Below are 25,937 nucleotides of genomic sequence, written 5' to 3' on the forward strand. Positions count from 1 at the left end.
ATGTGGGCTTAGACAGTTGCTATTATAATAAGTTGTCTAGTCGCTTAATGGTTGAATCTCAGCATTAATTTTCGGATTTTTCCTGGAGGCATTTATCCAAATAACTCTCATGTTTTTAAACTGGGAAAATGATTTCTAAAGGGTTGATTTAGATTTGTTAGGTGATTAAGCACAGAAGATTTTTAGTTAAATTCCATGGCATTGGTTTTTCTACTCTTTTTATTTTTTTAAGCTAAAATTGCACATATACATATAAAAAGTAATAATTTCAAATTCACACTGCAGAAGATAATTGCATGGTTTTTTAAAGTAATGTCTCTCTTCAAACAGTGCCTATAGATGGTAATGAGTTTACTAACAGGCAAGCTATTACTTCCTGGAAAAGCCAAATCTTAAAACTGATATGCCAATGACATCTACATACCGAGTGTGTTTTGATGCCAAGCACAGTGTCACTGTGTGCGATTTAATTTTTTTTTTCTTTGCATTACCCTTGTAGAACTGTGGAAACAATAAAACCAGCGTTCCCTCTAGTGGCCACTAAGAGCACGTTTCATGGGACACAAAGCTTGCAGAGAACTCCAAATACGGAACCATTTCTATTTAAATTGTAATAGTTAACTGGTTTTTGTTTGGTTTGTGGTGGTTTTTTTTCCTCGCGCAACTATGTTAGCGTGCCTGAAAGTCAGGACTGTTGTAGATACCAAATTACAGCAAAATCTCTGACACAGGATTTAGGACACATTCACATGATTGGGATGATGTTGAAAATAGGTTAAGGAGGAAATGTTTTTTTTGAGAAATCCCAACAGTCGCAAAATCTTGAAAACTCTCCATCGGTTTGTAAAATCCTATTGATTATTTCTGAATTGTGCGTGTATTTGCTTTGTATCGGATCATGGATAGTAGGTAATGTGTTTTATGATGAGGATTTGGCCTCAGGAGTCCCTTCTTCCCCCTGCAGTCTCCCAGAACTACTGTGTTAAGTGGGCAAATCCCATAGTAGCTGTGGTCTCATTTCTCTGTCAGTAAAACAGAAGTAACGTCGAACCAAACCAGGTTGTTATTTTGGCAATAAATGCACGGGAGATACCGATGGACTGATAAACCTGTGTGGATTTAAAAAAAACCCCAAACCTATTTACTTCTTCCCCACCAACTTGTACTTTGGACCTAGGCTACCAGCGAAGTCTTTTTGAAGAGACGAGGCCGGAGCGGAGACCGACGGCCGCTGCTGACTCATCCTCTGACCTTTACCGACTTCCTTTACCCTCCGCACGCCGCACTCTTTATTTGGCGAAATGCGAGCGGGGCCCGTTGCGTAACAGCGTTTCAGAGCGCTAATTAACGGCGGTAACTCACGAGAGTTACGGGGGATGGTGACAGGCGGGCCCGCTCTCCCTCTCCGCGCCAGCGCCCCGCCGCGGAGGCCGCCGCCATCTCGAGGCCCGCGCCTCGCACGGCCCGGCGGAGCTGCCGGAGACAGAAGGGCCCTCCCGCCGCAGGAGACCGGGGAGGCCGCTCCTGCCCTGCCTCCCCCGCGGCAGCAGCAGGCCAGGCAGCGCCTCTCCGCCCTCGGCTTTGGGGCGGGGGGGGGGGCCGGGGCCCTGACTGGCGGGCGGCCTCGGCGCAGGCCCCGGCGGCCGGCCGCGGGTACACGTGTCCCTGTGACTCTTGTTTACTATCGGCCGAGCGCCGCGCGGGGCATCCTGGGGGCTGTCGTCTTATCGCGCCCAAGCTGGCGGGCGGCGGCGGCGGCGAAGACTACAGCTCCCAGAGTGCCTCGCCGGTGAGCCGGCGGAGGGATTGGCCAATCGGGGCGCCGTCTGGGGTTGATTGATGTGCAGCGCGGTGCAATCCGCTGCGCAGGAGAGTCAAAACATGTCCGCCCTCCGGGCGGATTCCTGATAGGCAGGCCAGGCAGCCAATAGGGGGCGGCTGCGGGTTGAGCAACGCCGTCTTCGACCAGTCGGCGACCGAGCACCGCCAGGGTGTGGCGGGGCTCCGTTGTGGGGAGGAGGCGGGGGGGGGGAGCCGAGGGGAATTTGGTAATGGCGACGGGTTTGGTAAGTGCTACAAAGTTTGGAGCTGCGGCTTTTGGGGGGCTGCGAGGCCCCGGCGGGCGACGGACGGGGTCCGCCGGGCCGGAGGGCAGCGGCGGCCGCCGCGGGCCGAGCCGAGCCGAGCCGAGGAGGCCGCCGGGTCCTGGCTCTCGGCGTCGGCTGGAGCCCGGGCATTGTTTAGTGGTCGCCTTTCCTCAGCAGCCCGGCGGAGCCGCCGCCCTGCCGGGCTAAAACCGCGGGGTGCGCGGGGGCGCCGGCCTCCCTTGGGGCCCTTCAGCTGCGGCGCCAGCCCGCGGAAGCGAGCGGCACAGAGCCGGTGTCCCCCCTTTTTTTCCCCGGGGAGCGCCCGCCTGCTTCGGTCTGTCAGAGCGAGGGCGCTCTGCCCCGCCGCGGGGAGCAGCGGCTGTCTGGGGGGAGGGGGGCGGGGAACGGGGGCAACTTTGAGCCAGGCGAGCCCCGCGCCGGCACGGTTGGCGGCTCCGCCCGGGGGATAACGGCGGGCGGCGGGGTCGGGGGTGGGGGAGCGCCCCCGCCGCCTACCCCCCCCCCCCCGGCCCGGCCGAGCTGTTACGCAGTTCTGAATGAATGGGGCCTTGCGCGCATGCGCGGTGCCGGCAGAAGTTTATAAACAAGGGCAGCGTCCAGGCGGGGATCACATGACGGGCGTGTGCGTGGGAGGGGGGGAGCCGGGGGGGGGGGTTAAGCGCGCTCCCGGGCGCGGCCCCGGCGCCGGCCCAGCCGCGGGGCGGTGCGGTGCGGGCCTGGGGGCTGCCCGGGGCGGGGGGGACGGAGGGTCTGGCGGGGGACGGGGCTCCCCTCGGGCCGCCCGCGGGTCCCGTCCTGAGGCGCGCTGCTGTCAATACCTTCCTTATGTAATGGGTGTTTGTTCCGCGGCGGGCGGTTACGTGGTGTGAGGAGGGCAGTGCTTCCTCGGGGGGGGGGCATCCGATGGAGTCGGGTAGGAGCTACGGCTCGGCCTGCGTAATGCTGAAAGGCCGTCTCTGCGAAAACATCGTGAATCATGTTCTGTGCTCCTCTGAGGCCGTGCCTCTGCGGCGCTTTTCTGGCACAGCTGTGCGAGTCGGGGAAGCGGAGTAGGATCCTTGATCAAAGCAGGCGTGCAAATGGAAGTCCCTGGTGTAGATCCAGTCTGGCCAGTATGGTGTGTTTTGCTTGGAGCAGCAGTTCTCCGTATTAAACTCCATCCAGTGAATCGCTACAGGCGTAGACCTTGCCTGAGACTTCAGTGGTAGGTTGGGGGAAAGAAAGCAAATACCAGGAGGAAAACCACGGGGAGCACTTCTACCCAGGCATTCCTGCACAGTGCGGTTTGGCTGGACGCTGCCCAGTTCCCACTGAACCCCTTCTCAGCCACGGTCTTTGTTTACTTTTGTCCCAAACTTATTTTTGTTCCTCAAAACCAGACATGGTTTAATTAATAAGTTCTTTGTTAATATTGCCATTTGTTTTAGCACAACAAACTGACTGACTTTAAAGCACAAATTCATAAATAAATTCATTTGGCCTCTAAAGAAAATGGCAGTAGTTATAGCCCTGTGAAGCAGACTTCTAGAAAACATGTGTCGCAACAAGTTTTGAACATGAAGTTGAATTTAAAAAAAAAAAATCTTTACAAGCTAATTAATGACTATTCCCCTTAATGTTCCAAAACATTGAAAGGCTGAGTACAGAAGAAGCACATGATATCCAAAGCAGGCTTTAATCAAGTCGAATAAAAAAATTGAAAAGTGAAGTTGGGCATGTTTTTGTTTTTAATTCATTTGTTAGAGGATCTTTTGACTTTTGAACATGGGTGGCTTTGGTTTAGAGAAATCTTTGTGACTTGGAAGAGCAATTCATTTCTCAAACTAGTATCTTAATTGTCAGACTAGCGTGCTGTATCTGTACCTTATCTCTGACCCTCAGTGTGTTGGGATACCAGGACAGGTACTTTCAAACCTTGGCAGCTGGCAGGAAGGAAGGAGAAGGTAACATTCCCCAAATTAGTTAGCTCATTCATTTTGGCAGGAAAATGGGAAAGGAAGAGAGAAGAAAATGGAGGGAAAAACAAGGCAGAAGGGGGAAAAGGAAGGACGTAGACAAGCTAGAAAAACAAGGAGTGACTTTTTGGAGTCGATTACTTAGAGATAATCATCAAAGTCCTGACCTGTGCTACCGAGGTCTGATTTTTCTGTTCAGAAGTGACTGAGTTTTCTGCTCTTGTAGTGTTCTGTAATTCTTCTGCCTCTCATGGGTGATAGAGGAATAATTTGCATTAAAGATGCTTCTTGGAGGTGAAATACACATACCATTGACTGATAGTGGATTTGATTGTGTATTCTCGTTTCTCTTACCTTCCCTCTCCACCTCCTTAAAATCAGAATCACACTGTTGTGGCTTTTGTAGTAGTGCCATTTGAGTAGAATCAAACATCTTTTTATGTTTGGAATGCAAGTTTTCGTAAGTTCTGCGTGTATTTGAAAGGTGAGGAGATGAGAGAGTTAGAAATTTTCCAGTAAAAAAAATTTACTGCTTACGTCAGGCCTCTTCTGGTAGGGCCAGTATGTATTTCAAAGGGATATGTCTGAACTATGTTATGTACAGGACAAGTTGCAAAAGGAAGGAAAAAAATTCACAGAATGAGTAAAAATGTGGAGCATTGTTAATCTTGGCTATATACACACAATACCTTTTAATTGTTTATTAAAATAAAGCTGGTTTTTTCATAACTGTTATCAGATGGCTTTTTATGCATTACGTGAAGGGAACTTGTAGGGTGATAGGCTTACTGTTTCATATGAAAATATTGGAGTTTTTAGCTATTGTTTGTATTTCTCTAATGTGGTGCATGATAGCTTACTTAGTGGACGTGCGATAGACTTTCCAGACTTTTTACTTACTAAGCTGTGTTTCCTGCTCTTTTGCGAAGGACTCATGATTACTTTTTCAGTGACACTTCATTGAAGTGATCATGTTATGGTAGCTTTAATTCATCATCATCTGAAAAAAGCAGTAGATAACCAAATTATTAAAGACTGGATAAGCTTGTTTTCCAGCTTTTAAAGGCAGTGGTTGCATAGGATAATCACACAGTTCCCTGACTGCTGAAGATGATTTAAAATGTTGGGTTTTGATATTAATGTTACAGTACTGGGATTTGAGGAAATAACACTGCAGTGAAATCTACTAGCAGAGGCTTCTTTTTCTTTCAGTTTACAACATAGTTAATGTTAGCAGTCAGATGTGTTTGAGAGTATACCTAGAGTTGAGATAGCAAGGGATGTGAAGGGCAGTGAAAATGGCTTCTGCGGATATGCTGGTGGTGAAGGGGTGACTAGGGAAGACACGGGCCTGATGCTAAATGACGTAGGAGACCTGTTGTCAAAAGGCTGAGGACGATGTCCTCTTTGCTTCAGTCTTTATTTGCAAGGCTTGTTTCCAGGTTCTTCAAGGCCCTGGGCCTAGAAGCACGCGTCTGATGGAGTGAGGTACTTCTTTGTCTCTGTCAGAGGAAGAGGAAGTTAGGGGCAGGCCAGTTCAGTGAGCCAGCCGCGCACAAGTAGGTGAGACTGGGTGGGATGTGTCAGGGGAAGCTGGTTAGTGTCCTCGTGAGGATGGTCTCCAAAAGGCAGGGGATTTGATGGCGGGAGGGCTCGCAATAACTGGAAAAACGAAAATGTCACACCTCGCTTCAAGGAGGAGGATGTGGGGAAACTACAGGCAGGTCAGCCTAACCTTAGGCTTCAGGAAGATTGTAGAGCAGATCCTCCTGACAGCCGTGTCTGGGCTCTTAGAAGGCAAGAAGGTGATGGGAATAGCCAGGATGGATTACCGAGAGGCAAATCTTGTCTGACCTGTCTGATTGCCTTTTGTGACGGGATGTGTGGCTCAGGGTGCCAGGTGAATGCTGTTTACCTTGGCTTGAGTGGTAGTTGAGGAGATGACCCCAGACTCTTGGAGGCAATGGGCACGTGCTGTGGCAAGGGAAGTTCAAAGCGTGCATAAGGAACAACTTCTTTACAGCAAGAGTGGTCACTGAAACAGGTTCCTGAGAAGTGGCAGGGAATCCCCATCCTTCAAGATACTAGAAACTCAAGTGGCCAGGGCCCCAGTCAGCCTCATCTGACTTCAGAGTTGGCTCTGCTTTCTGCAGGGATTGTACCAGATCATCTCTAGACGTCCCTATCAAGCTAAGTTATGTTGTGATTCTCAACAGATTATGGAGGATTTAGGTTCTGGTAATAAATTAGCCTGTCAGATGCAACTTAAAACAGTTCATGTGTATACAAATTTTTAACCTTTGTCTCTTTAAAGTCAGATACTTTGGAGCATCCTAACATGGTGTGGGAAGTGAAGACAAATCAAATGCCTAATGCAGTTCAGAAACTCCTTCTGGTAGTGGACAAGAGAACTTCAGGGATGAATGAGTCACTGGAGTTGCTGAAGTGTAATGAAAACTTGCCCTCTTCTCCTGGATATGCATCTGGTGATGAACACATGGAACTTGGTAAATTACTTTTTCAGAAGCAGCCAATTTCTGAAGTTTGTTGTAGTTTTTCTGTAGTGAAATTACTGGAAGCTGACTGGGATTACTGATTTTTAACTTAAGTAGGGCAATATGACAGTGACAGTGAATTGTGACATCTGAAGGTCTTGTTTCGCACTCACCCTTTAACCCATTTCCAGTTCTGACACACTGGCCAGTTGACTTAAATGTGTTCTTGAACTCAGAGCTACTGCTCCTGATCTCCAGAGGAGCTTTTTTTTGGCACAAGAATAACAAACAGAAAGCTCAAGAGCTCCTCCTGAAGGGAAATTATGCTGCTTTAGATCAGCTGCAGATAGAGATTCTGGACTAGAGGAACTTCAGTTCTTACATACTGGAGAAAAATAGCACATACATTAGAAAGTATTGATATAATCAATGAAATAGTAACACATTTAGTTGCAGTCATGGAATGATTAAGAATAACGATACTTAGTTACACAAAGGCATGTAACACAGACTTTTGTTAATAAGCTGGGTTCTCTTCTGCTATTCTATATAATGTGAAATCTGTAGATTGTTGATAGGAATTCACCCCTACCAGGCTGTATAGTAGCTTTCATGACTTCTGAGTTATTTAATTCCAGTTCCCTGGTGGAAACATGGAAGACTTCTACCTTGTCCAGCCCCTGACAATAATTTTTAGTCTCACACCTGCTAGGACAGATTAATTTAGTTGCCTTTGTTGAATGTTTTAGTATTTCAGTGAAGCATGTTGCTACTTTTGCATGATTCTGTGGTACTATTCTGTGTAAATGAGTCAGTGCAGTAAAAACTTTAAAACCAGAACTACATTTTTATCTAGTTACTTAATGGTTTTCTTAAATGGCTTGTTTGAATGTGTAATGGACTAGAGATGTGATTATTTCTGTGGCCATTTTGCTAGTATGATGAATAGGGCTTGTGAAATGTTGGTAGTTGTGATATGAGAAAATAAAATTAGTTGCTTCATTGTGGTTCCTTTTTTTATTTGCAAGATTTGGTGTCAGCTAGAATTTGTCAATGGGTATAATCATGGTAATTTGTGAATCTGTTCGTAGATGATCTTCCTGAACTACAGGCTGTGCAGACGGATTCTACCCCACCTGCACTTTTTCAGCTGGGTGCTGATGTTTCACATCAGGAATGTTCAAGGCCTTCGTGGAACCAACATACCTCAAACAGCAATTCAGAAAGTGCTTATTCTTGTGAGAATGGGGTGAACTGGTTGACAGAATTAGCAAATATAGCCACAAGTCCTCAGAGTCCTTTGATGCAGTGCTCATTTTATAACAGGTACTGACATTCATTTCAATTTTGAACTCCAAGATTTGTAATACTATGTCTCCAGAAACATTTCCTTTAATCTTCACACCTTTTGACTTTGAACTGGAGCCCTATTTTTGATCTTTTTATATAGTAACTTCACTCTTTTGCAGAAGATTGCACAGGACTCGTTTCGGAGCCTGTTGCAAAAGCTGCTTAATTGCCAGCCAGAATGAGGTAGCATGGTATAAGGACATTGCCTAACCACAGGAGGCTCAGAAATTAGGGGCATTTACCTCACATGAAGGAGCAGATGAAAAATTAAGATGAATTTGTTACGTTAAATTCTTAATACTTACTAGTGCACTGACTTTAGATTTTTTTAAAAGAGCTTATTGGAAATATAATGCAAAGTATTTTTTATTGATACTGTTTCAGATTTGTGATCTGTAAATTCCATAAGGCTGTGAGAAGCAGTGTGGGATGTGAGAAATTTCTGGGCTTCACCTTTTATTGTACAGCTTTGGTCTTAGGTTTATAATAAGAAAATTAAATGCAGTACTGTTAATGCAGTTGGGATTTAATCATTAGAACAAAGCAGATGTCTTTATGTACTCTTAAGAATGGGGTATTCACTTCAAGATACTTGTACAAACTTCAGCATTGTGCCAAGGAGATGCTGATGTGGAGGTAGTACTGTCATTTGGGTGGTATATAGAAGCTATGAAGGAGTTATGCTAAATACTCCTTTGCCTGAGCTTGCACCCTTTAATCATTCCATTTGAATGTTGGTGTGTGGAAAGTTTTTGGTATTCATCTCATGCAAACAGAAATATTTGTTAAATAAAAGCATTTTAGAGTTATGGCAGCTAAGTCTTGTGATGTCTTAATCTGAGATATTTTAAAATATTTTTCTATTGTAGATCATCTCCTGTTCACATAATAGCTACAAGCAAAAGTTTACATTCCTATGCACGTCCTCCACCAGGATCCTCAAAGAATGATCCTAACTTCTCCAAGAATGATGTGGATGAAACACCAGTCAGACATGAAAGGGTGAGTTGATCTGAAACATTTCTAAAATAAAGATGCATGAGGAATGGGTTAAGCTTTTTGGAAAGAGAAAGTAGTTTAAAAAAAAAAAATCTGCTTAGTTCTAATACAATTTCTATTTAAGCTAGATTTTCTTGTTACTTTTTTTACCAAACACAGTAGGCTTGTAGCACTACATCATAGAGTCCACATTTTTGTGAAGAAAGCTCTGCTGCTTTTGTAGTTCCTTCTATAGGAAGCTTTAAAAAATTGCATTAACTTGTTTGGTGTCTTGAAAACGAAATATGGAACCATCTCCTTCTGGATGCACAAAACCTCTCAATCCTGCTTCTCCCTTTCCTGTGTATTAAGTTGTGTCTGAAACTTGTCTGTTAAAGACATTGAGTTTTTCCCAGTGATCTCTCTAGAACTGACTTGGCCCTACAGCTTTCTAGTAATTTGACCATATAGTAACATGTGTTTTGAGTGGTTCTGTGGATAACCAAGGAACAATAGCTTGTAAAATGCTTGTACCTAAGCATAAGGTAATCCATAGGTGTGAAATGAATCTTGGAGAATGAAACCCCCAAATTTCAGATGGCACGTTTCAAGAAAAGGAGATGAAAATGCTCTGTTCACATTTACTGCATTCCTTGAATATTTCTCTTCATGTTCATTTCCTATTAGTATTTGAGGCAGAGTGGTGACACAGATGCAAATTAGAAATGTGTCTAAAGACATGTAAGACCAGCCCTAAAATCTTCGCAGTAAAATATCAACACCATTTTGCTTTTTTTAATAGGCGAATAGCGAATCAGAATCTGGCATTTTCTGCATGTCGTCACTTTCAGATGATGATGATTTAGGATGGTGCCATTCCTGGCCCTCAACTGTTTGGCATTGTTTTCTAAAAGGTAAAATAACGTGTATCATTGAATAAGTATTTGGTTTTTCTTTTCTTTTCTTTTTTTTTTTTTTGTAACACAGACTTTTTTACATAACACTACTCTTTTTTTTCTTTTCTTGAAAAAAATCTATTAGGCTCTCGTTTGTGCTTTCATAAAGGACGCAATAAAGAATGGCAGGATGTTGAAGATTTTGCAAGATCTGAAAGCTGTGGAAAAGAGGAAAATCTCCCAGTGAGTCCTTACAAGGTAGCTGTTAGTTCTAATAAATTCATTTCAATACCTGTAGCAAGTATTTAGTTTCTTCTGTTATCCCTGTACCTTTACTGTCTCAGGAAGACAGGTTTGTACTAAACTTGTCTAGAGCTGATCACTGTACCATTTAAGTATCTTGCTGTAAAGCAGTTGAACTGAATTCATTTAGGGATGTTTCGAATGTTACATCATCTTTATTAATTTCTAGTGAGATCACTCAGAATGTTGGTATTTTTTCATATAATTTAAGAAGATGAATATACACCTGTGGTATACACTGGTATATGCTTTTCTTGGGAGAAAGGTTTTGAACTGTATGTATGTTTACAGGGCTATGGTTCTGATGGTTTGAAGTTGATTTCTCATGAAGAAAGCATTTCCTTTGGTGAGTCAGTGCTGAAGCTGACTTTTGATCCTGGCACAGTGGAAGATGGCTTGCTTACAGTAGAATGCAGACTTGATCATCCTTTTTATGTTAAAAATAAAGGTATGAAATACTACAAGTATACTTGGTTGTATATTAAAAAGTTCTTAGAAAGTGGTTGCAGATTTTATTGGTGTTCCACGTTGCTCAAGAAATTGGTAAAAGCAGTGTTGTAGAATCAATTTACTATCTTTGTAAAGAAATCCAGAATTTGAACAAACAAAACTGTAAAGCTGTAAAGCTACAGAAATACTGCATATCTCTTAAGGAAAGATTTGACCAAGTATATAAATGGAGCTCAGGAAGGCAGAAAAACTGGGGGGGAGAAAGGAAAGCTGCAAATAGGGGAGGCTTTTCTCACTTGCTATACATGGAACTTCTGATGATGAAAGTTTCCAGGTTTTGATTACTTTTTTTGCTAGAATAAGATTTTATTTGAGATAAAAATAAACTATTTGCACTAAGAATTCCCTGAGTAAGTGTTTCTGATTTTTCTTTTGGGTGAAAGAAACTACATCAGAACATTTTTATAAAATTATATCATTTAGAGATATAGGATTGCTCCAGTTAAGACCTAGAGAGATTGTCTGGCCGTTTGTCTAATTTAACTCTTTACCACTTCAGGTTGGTCATCTTTTTATCCAAGCTTGACTGTGGTACAGCATGGCATTCCATGCTGTGAAATGCATCTTGGAGATCTGTGTCTACCTCCTGGACACCCTGATGCCATTAACTTTGATGATTCAGGTGTTTTTGATACATTTAAAAGGTAATTTTTGGATAAAGTGGCCTCAGTGGTTCTTGTATTTAATGAGTAGGCACCTTACGTCTACAAGAATTTGAAGCATTATGTAGAGCAAAGAGAGAATACTTTTGGTAATACAAGATAAATGAGAGGGGAAAAATGAAGCCTGAATACTAGGAAAGCTGTGTAATTATGTGCTCTGCTAATCTGCAAAGTAATACCTTGGAGTGAAATAACTTTCCAGCCCCTTTTTATGATAGTTTAAGCCAGATTAGATAAAGCAGTAAAAATATATGTATTATCTGTATAAATTCTTCAGGTAAAGCGGGTTATGTTTGAAAAACCTAGTAGTTTTCCCACAATAGTATGTCTGCCAGCTATTAACTTGTGTTTCATATGCAGCTGTCTATCTGAATTATCTGAGTAGTTTCTTAGTAATGCATGTGCTATGGCTTTAGAATACAGTACTTTCGTAGTTCTTACTGGTTTTGTATATACTGCTTTTTGTAATTCTTTTCTAATATATCAAATTTGCCTAACTTCAAGTTTGATTGACTTTGAGGTTTGCTTTGCTTTGAGCAAGAGGTTCAACCAGATGATCTTCAGAGGTCCTGTCCAACATAAATTATTCTAAGATTCTGAGGAAATAGTATTACTCATAAAGATTTTTCCATACTATTCTGAGATTCCTAGATTTAGTAGAATCCATCTTCTCCTATGATGTTAGCTCCTTTTTAGCATCTGTTTTTAGTCCAGTTGCTTTTTGCTTTTTTTACAATAGAAAAAAATGAATTTAAAATACTGTTTGCAGTTGAAGCCCTAGGAGCTCTTGTATGATTTCAGTCTGGCATAGACAGTGAGTTCACATTGCTTGTCTTCACTCATTTGCTGTCTGGGTTTTTTTCTTCTTATTAACTCCTATTCTGAACTTCATATGTAGAGAGGTGTTAAAACCATATTTACATCTCACTGAAGAAACTGGACTTGTGGCTCCTTACTTATCCTGCAGCCCAGCTGCATACTGCCTGGGCACTTCAAATACCTTGTCTCTCTGGGCAGAAGGGATTAAGTCACTGAGAAAGGAGCGTGCAGCAGCAGCTGTGGTTAACAGGACAGAAGAATTAAAAAACAAAATCCTGTTGCTGTGTTATAGGAAGGAGATTAGGAATAGGAAGGGTGCTGGACTGTTTGTAGAACAGAGAGGTACTTTCTCAATATCTTGTGACCTTGTCTGCAACGTTGGTGGCATTATCCCTTCTTTGTTGCTTTTTACTTTTCTAAGGGATTTGGGAGGCAAGTGTTCAGGCTCCAAACTTGCTTTTGGTTCCATCCCACAGAAAGGAACTTTCTTTGCAGATGGGGGCTGGACTACCACTTGCAGCATTTCATTGATAGTAGTTCTACTTTGTGTTTGGAAAAAAGCTCTTTGAAGTCCTTATTTTTGCCATAAATTATGTAACTACAGCCCCATTGAGCAGTGGGTGAGCGGAGCCTTAGACTTATATACATTTTATGTTTATTTTGTGGTGGTAGCTTAGTTTTTTAGATTTATGATGGAGTAGCACCTTTACAAGTGTGTTTTCCCCATATTGCATGCTAAAGACTGTATATAGCCTGTGGTTCCTAGACTGATTTGCACACACCTGGAGACAATAAATAGTCTCTGGAGTTAAACTACTTCTGTAGTGGTTAGAGGTTAATTGTAGTTGTTGGTCAACAAAAAATTACAACAGTTTGTGGTATTTTCAGGTCTAAATTGTATGGAAACAACTCATCTTAAGCTGTTGAAATACCTTGAAATACCGAGGAATCTCACATTTTTGTCACTAGAGGGCAGACGTTTGTCAGCTTTGAATCAAATAGTATGCAACACCATGGGTCTTTAAACAATTTTTTAATCTGTGGAAGGTTTGTCCATAAAATAATACGTATTTAACTGCCTAGAGAAGTTATTTGTACAGTAGTGTATATAATATAATTTATTTTAATATAGTGGTTTCATATTTGTAATTAATGTATATTTGCAAGTGAACTCAATGCTTTCTCTTCCCACATCAGTTGTCCCTTGCAGTACCTATCATTCACTGACTAGATTTGATTTATGATAAGGACAGAAGCAGAAAGGAAGAAGCTTATTTCAAAACAGGATGAAATTTGAAGACAGTGTATAATTAATTGATATCAGTTGGGAGGTTGATAGTACACAGCAGATCTTGCAAAGTTGCAGTCTGCCATCACATTGAAAAAACTATTAATTCATCTGCCAAAATCTGTTTTGTTTTGTTTTTCACACTGACATCTGCATCAAGCAGAAATCATTATGTCACACAAAGGAGACCAGACTACTAGACATGTAGTGCAGATGAAGGGTGAACAGCTGTTTAGGGATTTTACATTAAAATTACTTGATCATTTTATGATATGTCTTTTTCTTGTAGTTATGATTTTACACCAATGGATTCCTCTGCAGTTTATGTGCTAAGCAGCATGGCTCGGCAGCGTCGCGCTTCTCTATCTTGTGGAGGTTCAAACAATCAAGATGCTGAGAAATCAGAATGCAGTAGTAAAAACTGTGCGTCTACTGCATCGCCACATCTTTCCTCCAATTCTTTGTACAGCAAAGCTGGCAAAAGCCACAGCTCAGGGACTGCAAGTACTGTGAGTGCCACTTCTCCAAACAAGTGCAAAAGACCAATGAATGCCTTCATGCTTTTTGCCAAAAAATACAGAGTTGAATATACTCAGATGTATCCAGGGAAAGACAACAGGTAATGGTATAAAATTGTAGTTTTGTTATTACTGGTGAGCTAGCAGAGTATCTCTGTCCCACAATTAAATTTAAGTGGACAAAATTTTGTATTTGAAATAAAATGTGTGTATATTGCTTTAAGAACAAGTTTTGAAAGATGCTGACACAAAGCTTAAGTTATGGGCAGACTTCAAGTGTTTACAGTACTCAGTAAATTTGACACAAGCCATTTTTGGCAAACTTAACCTTCTGAGAAAGCATTTGGGTAAAGCAACTGACACATATATATATGGGCAGTCACAAATACACAACAGTCTTTGTTTACACTGGTGAGAGAAATGTTCATGGGGAAAAAAGTACCCAGCTCTTTGCTTGCGTGTTGTAATGGAAAAAGGGGATTTCTGGTTCTTCTAATTAAGTCTTGACATAATATTGCAAATTCTTCAGTCAAGTTATTATCACTTTTTCTCAGTCTGTGTATCCTGTTAAATAATGGAGTACTGATTGTTAGGATATCTGAAAGATCTTAATCCAAACAGTACATTGCCAAATTTTGCTTGTCCTAAAGGCATTGAACAATCTGCTGAAACTTGCAGGAAGAGTCGTATGACCATGTGTTTGGAGGAGGGTTCTTTATAGGTTTGTTCTTTTGGTTTTTATCTATATGCACATTCATGTCTAAACATTTTTTCATAAAGATCTCCATTATATATGTTTTAAATAATGTTTTATGCCTATTGGGCATATATAAATGTAAACTAAAACACATGAACATGCACTGATCTTACGATCAGATTTTTTAATGTATATAGCATTATGAAAACTGTTACTGTAAAAATTGCGTTGTCGCATAAAAATTCTAGCATTAAATCTGGTAAAAACTAAAGATGACAGGGCTTTGAGAGGGTTTTGGCTATTTTACAGCATTCTACTAAATTCTACTAAGGAGGCTGTCATGGTGTTGAGAAGTAAAATCCTACCATAGAAATAACCCATCCTTAAATCTCACCCAGTCTTGTGTGTCCTGGCAGTGATGTTCTGCAATGTTTATAGTAATTTCAGTGAAGCAGATCTGGTGCCTTCAAATTCATTGCAACTATCAATGAGAAATCGAACAGAATGTCAACTAGGAAAGTTTATGATGGTTATATATTTAATTTAAAATGCTGATTTCAAAGGGATGCTGTGAACTGGAGCTGCAGCTGGGTGGATGTGAAAAGTAAGTTCAGTATTTCAGTGAGCAGGTTTACCTTGAAGAAAAGTGATGACAAAGTTACAAGTAAGCTTCAGAGTGCACTGCTCCCTCTCCCATTTGGAAGGCAGTAGTGCATTTGGATGCAGTTTCTTGGCATCCATAAAATACATTACAGAAGAAATCATAAAAGTTAGCGATAATTGATTTTATAGGCATTCAGCTACTGTTGCTTAAGTGTTGCTGGGGCATTCATTAATTTAGCTGTTTGGAGGCAGCTCTCATGTTTTTTAAATAAGCGTGTGTCATTTTCAGATTACCAAGTAGATCTTACAGTTGGTTACGTGTAGTAGCCATTCCTGTACACTGGTGTTCTTATGTTTGCTATGGTCGTTTTATTTTTCTTATGCACGTACGAAAGGACAGAACATGAGGTATTCTGAGTTAAATGGTCTGTTCTGAGACGAAGTAGCTCAAGCCATGTCAACAAGATAGCAAGCTGCAAACATTGGAAACACAAGTCAACATTCACATGATACTCAAAAATACTGTGGACCTTAAGACTATACTTGAGAAACTTTGGTTAGAGTACCACTTGTTTCTTTTCTAGATATTCTCCCTGTTACTGTAGTTGGAATTGATCGTGCGTTCAGAAATATTTGAATAATTTGAGTAGTGTATGTTCTAAAGATGAAGAAAATCACCTGAACTATTAACAGCATTTGTTGATGCTGAACATAATTACTGAGTAAACTTGAGGCATTTTCAACTACCATTTGACAATTTCTTTTGAATTAACTGCACTATAAGGGATTGCATCCTGCACATTAGTCTTTTGCTGAAATGTTGTCAGGTATCTTAACAGCATTTTAAGAGGACAGAGGCAGTGTACAGAGCACTGCAAAGTTCTGATGAGGTGAAGGGCACCTAAGACAGTGATGCAGTAGGGTCAGGTTTTTTTACTTTTTTCTAATCAGGAGAATTAGGTCTCCATTACGTTGGGAATAGGTTGGGAAGTTTCTCTGTACACATCTTTTTTCCATCTCAGTGGTTCATTCATGGAACTGTTTCCTTGGAGAAATGGAGCTTTTGTCTCTGTGTTAGATTTTTCAAGCTTTTTGAAACATACAGATCTGTACTCACTTTCTGTGCCTCAGTGCAGTATTTCCTGTGGAGGTATAAAATACCTATTTTTGCATTTGAAATACAAAGATTTTGTAGTGCCTTTTTACTTGGAAATGCAATGGCTTTTTCAGCAAACCTGCACTCTCTGAGTCACCGTGTTCTTTCCTGGGGGTATGAGTGATCCAGTACAAACAGGTGACCGAAACCAGACAGGCTTTTGGTGCTATTAATTTGCCTCTGGATACTGCCAAAATGTGAAAAATCTGCTAATTAAACTGGAGTGTGTTTACTTCTGATGACAGACCAAAGATACCTGTTCTTAATTTGGATAGAAAATGAGAAATTCCATTGCTAAAGAGACAGGCTGTGCAAACGGATTTGATGTTGATGGGATCTGGTTGCAACTTGAGGAGTTTGCTTTAAGGAGTCACCAGAGCATGTGACAGCGCAGGCTTCACGGCAGCCCCGGTGGAGTTCTTGCTGTGCTCTCCGAGTGCTCTGCAGCTCGTGGAAGCCTGAGTGGTACTACACGGCCTTGCAGGATTAAAATCCATTTTTTTGGTACGGTACAGAAAAGCTTTCAGAACTGCAGTATGCGAAATGCTATGGAAATGGTTGATGACACTCTGCTCTTCTTGACTCTTTTAGAAAGTCTGCGAATAGCTTTGCTACCAGCAAGGAACTTCTTAATATGATAAAGCAAAGTACTTGGTTGTATACACCTTTCTCTTAAAGCTGCTCATAGAACTTCCATCACTGTAATCTGAAGCCAAAGCTTACCTACTCAGTAGTTTAGTAATTGTCATTGATAAAAGAGCTGTTGTTTAGAGATTTTAATTCAGCTAGCGGATGGAGTTAAAGCTTTAATGGAATATTGATCCAGCATTTGGGAGTGCAGTTAAGCAATATGGCATGATAATATGGGGAAATATTGTCTAAAAGCCATCAAGTTTATAAGGAATAGGAAGGCAATTCATTCAGCTTCTGGACATGATGTTAGAACAAATGGTTCTTTTTGCATAGGAACAGGAACTTACCAGTATGTTCTGCCCAGTTAAAGGTGGAGGAAGCTACACACATCTGTTGAATAGACATGGGGGTTTGCAGTTAATCAAATATTTGTTTGGCTGAGGTCATATTAAGATCATTGCCCTAATTATTAGAGAACATATTTTCAGCAAATCTGTCATACGATCTTGTAGTACGATGTAGAGCAAAACAAATGTGAGTTACCATTTGGTGGTGTTTTTTTTAACAACATCTCTATTTTGCTGGTTTATGTGAGTTGCTGTGTATTCAAATATACACCCTCTGAAATGTTAGAATGTGCACTGACCCATACTCAGCGAACACAGATGTCTCAGCTGTTTAACTGTTAAAAGAATTATGAGAAGATAATCAGAAACATGATTGTTAAAAAAAGATCTTTTTTAAAGGTAGTTGATATCTTTTGTGTGCATTATTTCCACATTTAAGTTTTGTCTTCTTTCAAGTGCTGAGATAATAAAGAAAAAAATAAGGGGATTTCTTAACACACTGTCTTGACCGTACTGTAAACATTTATCTTGCAGAGCCATAAGTGTGATACTCGGTGACAGGTGGAAGAAAATGAAAAATGAAGAAAGGCGGATGTACACACTAGAAGCCAAGGCCTTGGCAGAAGAACAGAAGCGTTTAAATCCTGACTGTTGGAAACGAAAACGAACAAATTCTGTATGTTTGTGAATTGGTCTTTTTCTTTATGCAGTTAAATGTGTTCATAGGGTAGCTACAGTGGTTTTTGTTCAGGATAAACTCTGCTGTCTGCTTCTTTCTTGGTAGCCCAAACCTTCATTTTATTCCCCTGCACTGTGTAACCTGCTTTTGGACAGTTGGCAAGAGACAAATCAGGAGAGAGTCTGTTTCTGAATATTTTATGAGAGTTCATGAATTCTGTTGGGACTGAAAGTGAGTGTGCTTGTGAAATGCAGAGGACTGGCATGTGACCTTTTGTTTGAAGTAACTGATTCAGTGTCCTTTTTCTTCAGTAAAAGCTTTTTCTTCACCATTTTCTATCTTTTTTACTCATGATTTTTATCAACATATACGAAGTTATTGAGGGAGCAAATTAATTTTTCTTTCATTAATGCATTTCATTTATTACTGTTTTAATTGTAAAATAAATAGAATAGATAACACTTCTGTAGGGAAATAAATTGTTTTTCATGTCATAGAAGACCATCAGTTTAAGAGTCTGCAGCAGTGTATTAGTAGGTGGTGGATGTATTTATTAGGTAAGATAAGGGCTTTCAAACTAATACATCATGTAAAGAGAACATCAAAAAAAAGGATATTCTGCCAACCTGCGTGTTCAGCTAGAAGAGTAGGTTGGAAGGAAAGATCCACTGAGGTGTGCAGAATGCCAGGTCCTTTCATTGGCCATTTTATGCCTGGGTAGGAGCATCAGGTGTGGTATGGGCTTCACAGATTTAAGATTTCATCCTCAAATTACTCCCTTTCCTTTCAGGTGTAAATGAGGCTACTTTCTCAAGAGCATATGCAAGTGTTGCCCTAAGACTGAGTAGGAAATGCTCCAACACTAAGTTGCTGCTTATTGCTGTACATACTTGGTGCCGAGTTTTCAGTCCCTTGTTGCAGAAGGTTTCACCAAATCCCACCTGCTAGAAACAAGCTGGTTTTGTGTTCACTGTATTCTATTTTAATGCACAGTGACAGCTTCTGTTAAATTTCTTTGTGGGTTAAGATAATACTGTTTATTTATTCTGTTTTTACACTACTGCAGTCTTGGATTGTGAGATCACATTCACTTCACATGTACACCTGTGAGCTTCAGGGAACAAGGTGGAGGTGTCTGTGTGTAACTGAGAGGAATAGTGATGGGTTGGCCTTAGTAAGAAGGATGGTTTTCTTACCCTTTTGTGTCCTCAGGGTCTTCAGGCCAAGGTAACAGTATCTGTAGAACCTGTTACCTCAGTGTTGCAGCAGGAAATACCTTTTTTAATTGTTTTATTACAGTGAACTACGCATTTTGTTTGCAGCTTGGTTACCTTATCGAGTAATGATGGTGGACTCCAGGCTGTGACAAAGAAGTCTTGATGGTCTTCTGCTGAGCAGGGGATAAAATTATCTGTTTTGGCCTTTTGTTTTCTTCTGCATAACTGACCAATGATTACAAGTACTTGCGGCTTTCTAAACAAGAGTTTGCTAGAACTACGATCATGTCTACTTCTCCTTTTCTTGATAACCGCTAACCTAGTTTTCTCTTCTCTTTTCTCAGGGCTCACAACAGCATTAAGCCAGATTTCCCTTGTTAACTCTGTATTTACAAAATGGCTGTTGCTTGATGGCAAGAAGATGCAAGGTCTTACTATTTGTTGTGACTTTGTGTGACCATAAAATACTGGCACCATCAAGTTGGAAATGATCTAATAAGAGTGCAGATTTGCTTTTTACAATAGAAAAGTAAGCTAAAACTATCAACATTTTAAACCAAATTGCCTTATTTTTCTTCCAAACTTCATATATGTATCAGGTAATATAGGCTTGAAAATGGATATCCTGTGGTGCTAAAGTACTTTAGAAAGAGGCGAAGGAGACGTGTATAAATGTTTATTTTTAAAAGAAAATGTACAAAAAGGGGAATTTTAAAATATGTAACAGCTGTTTATATACATTGATTCTTATTGCTGATTAATATGTATTGCACAACCATATTATTAGTTACGATTCTGGGGCCTGGGATTTTCTGAAATGGCAAAATGTATTACCAGCCTATAGCTTCCCAGCCTGCCCGGATGCCACCAAGTTACCGAACATGTGGTAAACGGAGAGCATAGTGTAATGTAGCATGGGAGCTGCTTCTTGGGTTGCCACGTATAAAATTTGTATCCACAAGTGAGATATTTTTGCACCAGCTGGCACTAGTGAGAGCTGTTATTTCTGGTGGAAACAATGGCCCAGGACAGGATGAAACGAATAAATAGCGCTATCTCAAGAAAAATGGTGCTGTTGATATTGTCACCATCATAGCTTTAACTCTTGTTTTGTCTTTGCCACATATTCTACAATATTTTATTTTGCCATAAGACATCTTTATGGTGGGGGCAAACTTTGCACTTAACTATACGTGCAACACTTGCACTTTACTACTTTTTTTTTTCCTCCAACTGTCTAAAATTAGAGCAGCTGCATTATTAGGATTACACTTGCTTCTGCTGTGAACTTTTACAATCATGGCTTTTCATGTACTAAACAGCTGTGTGGTTTTTTTTAAGAATCACAACTGTAAATTTCAGTTTATGACACATGTCTACATCATGTTGCCCCTAAGATTTTTGCACACTATATTCTTGTATATTATTTCAAATAAATTCATTAAAATTTGGTGTTGTGTATTTTATAAAATGAAGAAGACGAATCATTAAGTCAGCCCTGCATGTTCTGCTGGAAGTCTTAACATGAACCCATCCGAAGTATATTCTGATGCTTTGCAGTTAGGAAGCTGCTGAACAATTTCAAATACCAAATTCAGGATTGGATAGTCGATGTGCTTTATTACAGTTTAAGCAAAAAGAGAGTTGAAATCAATATAAATTATTTCAAAGTGAATAGCTGTGCAATAATAATTTACGTTATTTATAAATATTTTTCCTTGTGTTAAAATTAGTGATTTTTTTAGATGGAAACTGATGATTCTAGCGTTTCAAAAGTATGATTTTCTGAATAAGGCTAAAATATATCTAGCTGTTTAAAACTATACTTAGAGGAAAAGAGCTACTTCCTTATTTGAGATACTCAGCAATTATGCTGTAATATTTGAGTATAATCTAATTTTATATCTTCCTAAATTCAAAAGGAATGCTAAAGAATGATTCATTTTTATTAGATATAGACTTACAGCACATAAAAATTGTACGATTTCCTTATAGTATTTGTATATAAATAAGTTCCTGTGACATGAACGCAAAGCAAGACGACAGAAGTTTCACAGATGAAGTAAATACATTTCGTTGTAAAGCTTAAGTATTTGGGAATAATTTACATGAACTATAAGTATATATGTCGCACCAAAGATCCATGACTGTTCCCTGTTTTGAGAGAGTAGTCCAGATACATTCACTGAAGGGTTGACATGGCTTTCTGCAGCAGCTGAACCATTATAGGATAGACTGGTGCAAACTCCTTTCCCTCTCTTGTTCTTACTGATTGAACATAAGCTTCCAGTGCACCACTAAAAAGAAAAAAAAAAAAAGTAGCTAAAGCAATTAAATATTGTACAAGTCAGGATCTGCAACTGAAATTAATTGCCTTCTTCCCTACTACAGAAGTTTCCTCAGATGATCTTGCATGTCTCTGTGGAAGGAAGGAACAAGAAAGGCCTTACAAAGCTCTAAGTAATAGTTTCATGATCTTTCCCTCCCTTCTTCCATATTTTGAGGCGCGAACAAGTTAACATTTAAGTAATCATCAGCAGCATGTTGCAGATGGCTTGAAGTGACAGCTCTGACGCACAGACTCGGGCACATTGCTGTCCTGGTAACCTTTAGAAATGGGAAGAATAGACTCCAGCTGCTGCAGACGCTGAGAGTACAACTTACAGAATGAAAACTGGGGCACTGGTGAACAACTGAGATGCCTTTAGGTGATTTCCTGGGTAAGGCTTTTGAACTGCCACTGTCCTTTGGGAAATGCTGCGCTAACCCACAGACAAAGTGCGTTTGTGCGTCTTTGCTGTGTTTTTCTTGTATGTTGTAGGATGTCACACATCGTCTTGTGTAGGTAAGTTAAGTAAGTTGCACAAATACAGACATTTCAAAGCTAAAAGGGGCAACTGCGATTACGTACTTGTTTTTACTTAATTTAACTTGCTTACAACGCAGGGCCACCTTTCATCTGAGTCTAGTAAATAGTATTGTTGAATGACAGCATATCTGTAAAAATCTGTTTAGATTCTGACTTAATAGTTCATTCAGTAGGCCAAGTTAGTTTGGGCATACTTAACTATGGCTTCTAATGTAATTGATTTTCCTCTCCTTTTCCTCTTCTATTTCTTCACGTAATTAATAGATACAGTGATCTGGGAGTTTCCTTCTAAAGCTCTTTTTGTTTATATTATGTTCCGTTGGTGCTATTTACAGCAAAATTGTGACATTTAGGAAAATACAGCTACAAACAACAGACACCATTTCAAGTGGGGACTAAGACAACTCCTGGTACACGGCTGTTCTCTTCTGGTTGGTGACAGCTGCAGCACTAACACAGACTGTTACCGCAGACCTTCCCAGCCATGCCCAGGCACCATCCCCCAGGGCAGCAGGTCCTGCTGCTAATGCCCAAGCAGCAGAGCTGACATCATCACTCTGGGTCACTGAGCAGGGAACCGGTCCTGGGTTTTGGTTCCTGCACCCTGTTACGAAGTGCGGGACGCACCAGCGTGGCTGCTCTGGCAGTGAGGGGTCCGCTGGGTTTTGGTAACATGGCAGGAACTTTCCCAGTCCCACTGGGGGAAGTTAGGTGGTGGCTGTGTCCATCGGGGGGGGGTGGGGGGGTGAGGGAGGTGGTAACACAGAGCCACTGCACTGTCCTGCACGTAAATACACATCAACTGCTGTAGGATGGTGGGCTGGGCCAGGGCATACCTGTGTTTCTGTTCACTGCTACTTCCAACAGACACGCTTGTGAAATACTGCATTCCTGCACAAAGAGTTAAGGGTACCTAAGGCAGCACACCTAATCCATACGTGCCTCCTGGCAACTGGAGGTGATAGGAGGTGGGTGAGCAGACATTTAATTAGGCAAGGCTTAAGGAAAACAGAAGCACTAAAGAGTGAGACTCAGCCTATGTTTCACGCACACATGCAGTCTCATCCTGGAGTAAGATGAGAAGAGAGGCCAAGATCCCTGTGTGATACTGCAGCACAGGGAAACTACGATAAGCCCACCAAACCTGGCAAATGGAGATGGTAGGAAGAAGCAGGGTCATAATACACGTTGTTGCCCGCAAGTAAAGCTATTGCTAATCCAGCAAGGGCTCTGAACTTTGTAAACAAAAACTAAAACCCAGCAAAGTTCATTTATAAACAAGTGGGAGATGCTCCTGAGGCCAACAGCCTGTACTCAGTTTGCTGGAGAGACGAGCCTGAACTTTGGGTTCTGAGAAGCCAGTGACAGCCATGACAGCCCGGCCCTGCAAGCTGGTCCTGGGTCTGCGCCTGCTCCTGCCAGCACTTCTCATCCCCATCAAAGCCAGGTGCTGATGTGTAAGCCTCACTGCCAGAGTGCAACAGGAGGAGCTGGGTGTCCACGCATAGCACACACATGCATATGTGTGTGCATGCACACACACGTGTGGTCAGAGCCCCTGGCCTGTCACTAATGGAGTTTGACAGGGAGAGAGCAAAGCGTGCAACTGTGCAACCAAGGAACCTGAGGCAGTTTTTCTTGCAAGCACAGGATGGGAATGAAACCACATGGGCACGAGGTGATGCCCACCATCCACCACAGCTTCTGACATCCCCAGGCAGTGCAGCGGGACTTCAGACTCTCTCTTTGCTCAGGTGATGCAAAAGGAGGATGGATTGGATTACTGGAGAATTGAGAGGCTTCAGAAGAATAAAGGGACTGAGCACAGAAACAGTACCTCGTGTTGGCCTGCATGCACTTGAAAGGTCTTCAATTTTTATAACTTACTAGTGAGTTACTCCTGAGAGGTCCACACCAGGTACCAATGCACTCTGAAGAGTCACTTTGCATTTTTTGCACATCAACAAACAGCAAGAGAAAAGTTATCCACTGCTACAGCCAGAAAGGCAGGGAAAGAATATTTATTTTATCTAATCAAAATAAAGCTGACTTTGCACCTGGTCAGCTCCCTGAAAACCTTCAGCCTGCTCTTCCCAATGGTCTCTGGGGAGCATAGGGAAAGAGGCAATAACTAAAAAACTGCTTGCTGCAGCCACAAAGTGCTTCGGGTGCAGCTCACCTCACTCCCAGCAAAGGCCATCAGCATGACGGACTGCAGAGAGATCAGGCACATCCGCAGGTAAGTTGTAAATCCCAAGATTTAAAGAGAAGACGACTGGGGGAAAGGGACAGCACGTAACTGTGCTTTTTTGATAAAACTGGCCTCTTGTGGCAATGAGGGGCAGAGCATGTGATGAGCAGACAGCAGTAGGTGGGAGATGCAGGCAGGGAAGGCTCAAGGATCCCATCAAGATGAGGGGAGATGCTTCAGAAGAGTCTGATATGTCTCACATTTCCACTCAGGTCAGCAGTAATTGTTAAACATGTTAGATGTTAGTTACCTTCTACAAAAAGTAGTCCCTTGTATTAAAAAGACAGTTGAGAAACTCCTGTGACAGGTTTCATACTGTAACTGTCATTCATCTTGCTAAATCTCTCCACTCACCAGCGTCCCTGTCTTTTCCTCTATACACTCCCCAAAGTTTGTTGGGTCCAAATAGTTTTTAGAAGTCATCAGATGCTGAAAATAGAAAAAAACATATTGACCTGCTTAACTTAGAAAGCTCTGACACCTCTTGGTGAAGTTGTGGGTTGGCATCATTATCCAGATGGTAACACTGCTATCCCTTTCTGACTTCAGCTCCTTGCTTTGAAAAAGCCCTTGAAAAAGATGACAGAGATAACCAGATCCCTTCAGATGAAAGGGAGAAGCTTTACCCTAAAAGCAGCACCTAAATCCACTCAATGTCAGCCCTTGATAATCCTTAGCCAGACTGTTATTCCCCATCAGATCAAACAAGGGAATGAGATTTAGGCTATGCTAAGTGCCAAACCCCAGTATTAAGAGTCTTGCTGTCACACCTTCCAGCAGCTTTTATCTTTTTTTCTTTCTCTCCTGCCTCAAAAGAATCCAATTTAACTGGCAAAACCAACTCCATCAGTGGCAGCCACTGTCCTCTCACAACTCAAAAAGCAGCTAAAAGGAACTTGGCGAATTGTCTGGTGGCCTCAGAACTGCCCAGACCCTTCTCCTTCCCAGCAGAGACCAACCGCTGACAGAAGTTGATCTTTGTCAGCTCTCTTCTGCTGTGCTTGCTCTTTTACTGTGGCTTTGTTTGCGTTGTTTCAGAGACAGGGTCAAACTTCATCAATATGACCAACCCAGAAGCATCTTAACTAACTCTCTTTTCTGCTCAAAAGACAACCAATAATTACTACTCCATCAATACTATAAGGTGAATTCTTGGGCATTTTTCTAAAACAGACCTTGTATAGCTTGACATTAAACAATGAAAATACAAGCTTTCTCAATATTCCAAGACTAAACGCATTCACTATTTTCCCATGTCCCATGCTTGCATCTCCAAAAAAAGTATTAAAATGCTCTAAAGCTGAATGTTGAAATGCAATTCATAATCAGTAACTTTACCTGAAATGCTAAAACAAAAGCTTGGTTCTTCTCAAACAGTGAGTTTCACTAATGGTAAGCACCGACTTCTCACCAAATTTAACATTTATGTCAGGATCCCCTGACGTGTCAGCCTTCAACTTGTGAAGGTTATTTTGCAAATGCCACATATTCCATTTGTGGGGATTTCACTGTAAGCCTGGGGAAACAACTGATGGGAACTGCAGTACCAAGATAATGAACAAGTCATGAAGAAACACCCACCACCAAACAGAGGACATGGGCA

The 25,937-nt window shown here is 41.4% G+C and overlaps 2 protein-coding genes across 2 annotated transcripts in view; one reads left to right on the forward strand and one right to left on the reverse strand.

Moving 5' to 3' along the window:
* The first annotated feature begins 1,955 nt into the window (after positions 1-1,955).
* HBP1 (HMG-box transcription factor 1) lies at positions 1,956-20,664 on the forward strand. The gene is made up of 11 exons (XM_075024854.1): positions 1,956-2,066; positions 6,378-6,570; positions 7,650-7,884; positions 8,778-8,910; positions 9,689-9,800; positions 9,928-10,040; positions 10,377-10,533; positions 11,095-11,239; positions 13,654-13,983; positions 17,853-17,994; positions 19,559-20,664. The coding sequence occupies exons 1-11, from the start codon at positions 2,052-2,054 to the stop codon at positions 19,574-19,576; spliced, it is 1,593 nt and encodes a 530-aa protein (XP_074880955.1). The 5' UTR covers positions 1,956-2,051; the 3' UTR covers positions 19,577-20,664.
* Positions 19,876-25,937, reverse strand: part of COG5 (component of oligomeric golgi complex 5) — a 193,147-nt gene continuing 187,085 nt past the window's right edge. Inside the window, exon 22 of the mRNA XM_075024853.1 lies at positions 19,876-21,511. Coding sequence (XP_074880954.1) covers positions 21,397-21,511 — 115 coding nt within the window. The 3' untranslated portion in view covers positions 19,876-21,396. The remainder of the gene's footprint in view (positions 21,512-25,937) is intronic.

The sequence above is a fragment of the Buteo buteo genome, chromosome 4 (genome assembly GCF_964188355.1).
Source record: "Buteo buteo chromosome 4, bButBut1.hap1.1, whole genome shotgun sequence".
NCBI lineage: Eukaryota > Metazoa > Chordata > Aves > Accipitriformes > Accipitridae > Buteo > Buteo buteo.

Bases quoted from the DNA above. Each gene is read 5' to 3' on its own strand.
- HBP1 (XM_075024854.1), top strand. The intron at 6,571-7,649 runs GTAAATTACTTT...ATCTGTTCGTAG, and splicing joins TGATGAACACATGGAACTTG to ATGATCTTCCTGAACTACAG. The intron at 10,534-11,094 runs GTATGAAATACT...TTACCACTTCAG, and splicing joins TTTTTATGTTAAAAATAAAG to GTTGGTCATCTTTTTATCCA.